Below are 4,913 nucleotides of genomic sequence, written 5' to 3'. Positions count from 1 at the left end.
TTATGCACATTAATACAAATTTTTACCTGGGGTGCCCAAACTTTTGAGCCCCATTGTATATAGATTCATGATTAATGACTGAAGGAATAACTTTATGCTCCCTGTGTATCCTATGGGTCTACCTGAGCTACCGTTAAATCTAGGTTGGCCAAACTGCAACTTGGTAGCTGTATACAGCTTCTTGGTGTTTTCCCTGTATACATGTGGGTCTTGTTTTCTTATCCAATTGTCTTTATTTTATTTGGATCAAATTGTATTTATATTCTATGCAAATCATTGCCCTAATTAGAGAGCCAAAACTCTTGAATTACTGAAACAAAACTGTACATTTCATAGGACGATTCACAAACCTTATGACTAAAACAAGTTTGTTCATGATATTTTGCATGTAGGAGTTAGCAATATAGATAAAATCCTTGATCACAATTTATGTTAATTCTATATTGAGTTATCAGTATACGTATAACCATTTAGTACATTTTCTGTAAAATTAAAATTGTTAAACCATTAATGAATAAATTGCAATAATCAGTTTTGAAACTCTTAAACCGGGAGGGCAGAGTAACGCTGCTTTATAGCCTGGTATCAAGTGCCACTCAAACTTTTTTTAGACTCTTTGTATCCAACTTTTAAGTTGAACACTCACCCTAGAAAAAAGTGTGTTGAGACAGTGGACCTTCTGTCTTTCAGTCACATAGGCATAGTACTGAGTAATGCCCTTCAAGGTCAGTTCTTCCATCAAGTTGATCTCATACGGCTTCTTCAGGTGTTTGTTCTGGAAAATTCATTAACAGTGCATTATGAAACAAGATTAGTGATTTTTACCTCTTCAGAGAACCAAATTGTTGTTTAGGTTCTCACCATAAACTTTTGTACACTGATTGGGAAAGTGGCAGAGTAAAGCAGGATCTGGCGGTCCTTCGGCATGAAGCTGATTATATCTTCAATCAGGACCACAAAGTCCTGGGACAGCAGTTTATCTGCCTAAGATTTTTTAAAGAAAAGCAGTTTAGAAATATAGTCCACAGTACTGAGAAGTTATTTCCAAAATTAAAGAGGAGCCAAACCTACTTCATCCATCACAATCAGTTGGGCCTTATCCATTTTCGCCACACCCTTCTTGATTAGGTCTAGTATCCTGCCCGGTGTAGCAATCACTACATGCACTATAAGGATAGGAAGAACAAACCGCACATCACAACAGGTTATCGGAATAGCTGCACAAAGGACATTGCTAAACTAAGGTCGATAGAAGGTCGTTTGTCATTCAACAAAAAATGTGAGTAGAGCATGAAAAAAATCTTTGGTAAATTTATAGCAAAACTAACAAAAATAATTCAAATACAAAAAAGGCACAAGTTGTAATGACCCCATGTGCAAAGTGCAAGAGTGACAAGATAATCACATTAAACACTGGGCAGTAGCTTCTAGAGAAGAACAGCGTATCTACAACCTTATGGAAAAAAAATCAGTCTTCATCATCTTGAATAGTTAGGGAATGACAAGTACCTGTCTCATCAAGACGCATGATGTCATCCCTCAAGTTGGTGCCACCCGTGGTAGCCATGACCTTAACCCCTCCTAGGTGCTTACTGAGCTGAATGCTGATCTGGCTCACTTGCAGGGCCAACTCTCTTGTTGGCACCATTACTATGGCTTGATTGAGACAAAAAAGGGAAGGGCTGATTAAATGCCAGAGTTGGTGAGACGCATGGAGAAAGTGAAAAAGTAATGCTTACAAATTATTATTTTTTTCCTGACCAAAAACTGTTCACCAACCATAGAAATAAATACATATGGGGGTAGAATAGTGCAGTGATCACAGACCAGAGATGGTGAACCAAAAAAAAATCTCTCAAATGTGCTTTACTCTTGCTAATGCAGACATGCTTCTGTTACGTCTTGGTATTACACATCTGGAGACATCTGAAATTTGGGGAAAGCAGATAAATCTGCTGCTTAAAAACCTGTATACCAAGGCTCTTCTTTAAAATATGCTTCACTTTAAAACTGGGTTAGTTGTTATTACAAAATATTCACTATAATTTCATAACACAAAGTTGATGTCTTCATAAATGTATGTTTCACACAGTTTCAAACAGTTTGAAAATTAGCACTATCAGGTGGAGGCTGCAAAACCTCACCCTGTATGTGATCCTTCTTCAGGTCTATCCTCTCCAGGAGAGGGATGAGGTAGGCTCCACTTTTCCCCGTGCCATTCTTGGCCCGAGCCAAAATATCTCTGCCTGACAAAGCGATGGGGATGCTCTCCTCCTTTTGGCAGCCAGACAAGTCATATCAGTAGAAAGGGCAAAGTTAATGGGACATGACACTATTTAAAAATTCGGTAAACAAAGCAACAATATCCAAAAGACTATCCCGTTGCTGAGCCTTTTGAATCCACAATAGGGCTGCAACATCACAGTACGTACTACAGGGAAGTAGGCCTTTTAAAATGACGCTTGAATATTTGTTCTAAAAAGTAAAAAAAAAAAGATACAAATATAGGGCTGCACACTTATGGCCACAATGATAATCACTATTATTTTGATCAATATTGAGATCACAATTATTTATCATGATTTGTTGATTTTGATCAAAACAAATGTTATTGTCACATAGGCTAATTATAACTGCTTTCACACCCATATTATGCTAAATTCCTGCTAATGTACAAATATATGCATCAAGTTACATGATTTCACTGAAAGGTTTGAGGCAACCCCATCTCCCCATGGTAGTTGATTAATGACGTGAGTGCATGGAAGAAGGGCTACTGCTTTAGTTAGGTTCAATGAATGCAGCACCACTGCCAAATGAAACAGTGTTGATGTGTAGCCTGTGGCGCTTATCAGCATAAGGAACTTAACTCTGTGACAGTTAACATAGAATAAAGTAGCATTTAGATGTGGTATCATACAGGCTAGCCCAAAGTCGGACTAAAAAAAGACTATTAAAAATACACAACAGTGATTAAAATGCCAAAGACTGTCATACTTGTTCTAGCAACTGTAAGTAGTTGGGAGATTATAAGATTATATAAAAAAAATCTGTTAGTTATATAATGTATATATAACTTCTGTTATAACGCATGCTTTCTTTTTTTAATTTGTTTTTTTAATGTTATAACTCGTGTTTTTTTACAATCCTTCTGAGTTATTTGCCAACGTGTTACCGCCCTTTGGGTTTTTTGGGGCTGCAGTGCACGCGCTCCATCTTCCCCTTGATTGTTGGAGAGCGCGCACGTCAGAATTCAACAGCTGCACTGTGAGGAATCGCCAAGTAGAACAAGTATTACTTACATTCAAACAATTGAATAGGTGAGCTGTCCCACCACCAGAAAAACACATTTGCGTGTGAAATGAAGAAGCAACTCACCCAAACTGATTCCACTCCCTACTAAACTCAGTCACTTGTAGTATCTGTGTCATTAATAATCCATAAATTTACAGCTGGTAGGTACTGTTTGGTGAGTTTTCAGTTTGGTCCAAGTCGAGACAACAGAAGTGTTAAGTTTGCCAACGTTAGCATTGTTGGAATGCAAGTGACATTCTGTTTTCTTTGTTTAGCTTATAGCATTATGACCGACTGCTACCTGTTGTGGAATTTTCCTCACATTACTATGTCCTCTGATGTTCTACATCTAGAAACTGAGCTGCGCGGAACAACTCTGATTGGCTCATGGAGGCACGTGATCAGACAATGGTTTAAGAAGCACTAGATTAGCTTTGAAAAAAGAAAAAGAGTGATACAGAGCATTCTATGAACATAATGATGTATTTAAAATGTTGCTTGATTGTGCAAATTTGACCATAGAAAGTCATAGTCATGATTGTGATTAAAATTTGATTAATTGTGCAACCCTATAATAAAAAGGGAAAAGCCCCCAAAAAATAATCTTCAAAAAAAGTGTGCAGCCCTGTATTCAATACATTCAAATATCTATTTTTGCGCATTATGTCCGTAAGGGGTCAAGGGGTCAAACTAATATGTTGTCTCTGCAATTAAAGATTTACGCTAGCGTCTTTGTGCTGTTTTACTTCCAGCACAGACATCCACATGATAGAATGTCGTCAACAGGCCCACTCACTCGCTGTGAACTCTTCCCGACCGGCTCAATGAGACAGGAAGCTGAACGTTAACATTTACTATTTGAATGTATATTCAAATTTAGAATATTCATTGACAGCCCTACAAGGAAGACCATCTATGACTGCATTATACCTCCCGCATCCAAAATTGAGCAAACTGTTAACACGAGGTGACAGGCTGGGCAGTCAAATGTCTTTGTCAGAGATAAAGATGATGTCTAATAAAGATACCTTAAGTAAATAATCATTTTGGTGAGTGAAATCTGGAAGTGTCTCAAATTTGAATCCTTAACTGAATTAACAAAGGACCATTCTGAGTTTTATAAGTGTGGTTGAAGGCATGGGGGTAAATTTTAAGGTAGCCTCAAGATTGTTTACAAAAATTGCAAACCTAATATCTTTATTTACCTGGACAGGGGATGGTTTCTCCCATCCCATTTCAAAGATTCCCATTAGCAGTTCCCGTTTTAGGCAGTAGTCTTCAAATTCATTTCCCTTAGTTGATGTCACATCCTGGGAGAACACAGCAGAACCATGCTTAGGTTACCATTTTGTAGGATCCAGAAGTTTAAGTGACCACATTAGAAGCCACCACACAATTATTCTAAAACATGCCAAATTCTACAGAACTGTGGGAAGTGTCTTAGATTTATGAACAGTGAATCTGAATAATGATATCTGCCAGTACTAATTGTTACCTTACCGCGGTTCTCATCCTGGTGTCTTTTGGAGGAAGCTCCAGGCACTTCTTCCAATCGTCACCAAACCTAATAAGAATTTGCATTATGATTTCTTAATAACACACAAACAAAGGGGGCTTTT

The 4,913-nt window shown here is 37.7% G+C and overlaps 1 protein-coding gene across 1 annotated transcript in view; it reads right to left on the bottom strand.

Annotated features, from left to right (window-relative positions):
- Positions 1 to 4,913, bottom strand: part of ddx61 (DEAD (Asp-Glu-Ala-Asp) box helicase 61) — a gene marked incomplete at its 5' end in the record, with an annotated part of 12,595 nt that overhangs the window by 7,100 nt on the left and 582 nt on the right. Inside the window, 7 exon segments of the mRNA XM_032518730.1 lie at positions 647 to 775; positions 862 to 984; positions 1,072 to 1,166; positions 1,510 to 1,656; positions 2,145 to 2,274; positions 4,500 to 4,604; positions 4,795 to 4,858. Coding sequence (XP_032374621.1) covers positions 647 to 775; positions 862 to 984; positions 1,072 to 1,166; positions 1,510 to 1,656; positions 2,145 to 2,274; positions 4,500 to 4,604; positions 4,795 to 4,858 — 793 coding nt within the window.

The sequence above is a fragment of the Etheostoma spectabile genome, chromosome 6 (assembly GCF_008692095.1).
Source record: "Etheostoma spectabile isolate EspeVRDwgs_2016 chromosome 6, UIUC_Espe_1.0, whole genome shotgun sequence".
NCBI lineage: Eukaryota > Metazoa > Chordata > Actinopteri > Perciformes > Percidae > Etheostoma > Etheostoma spectabile.
Note: the sequence above shows the minus strand (reverse complement) of the source record. Positions and strands in the feature narration are given on the sequence as shown.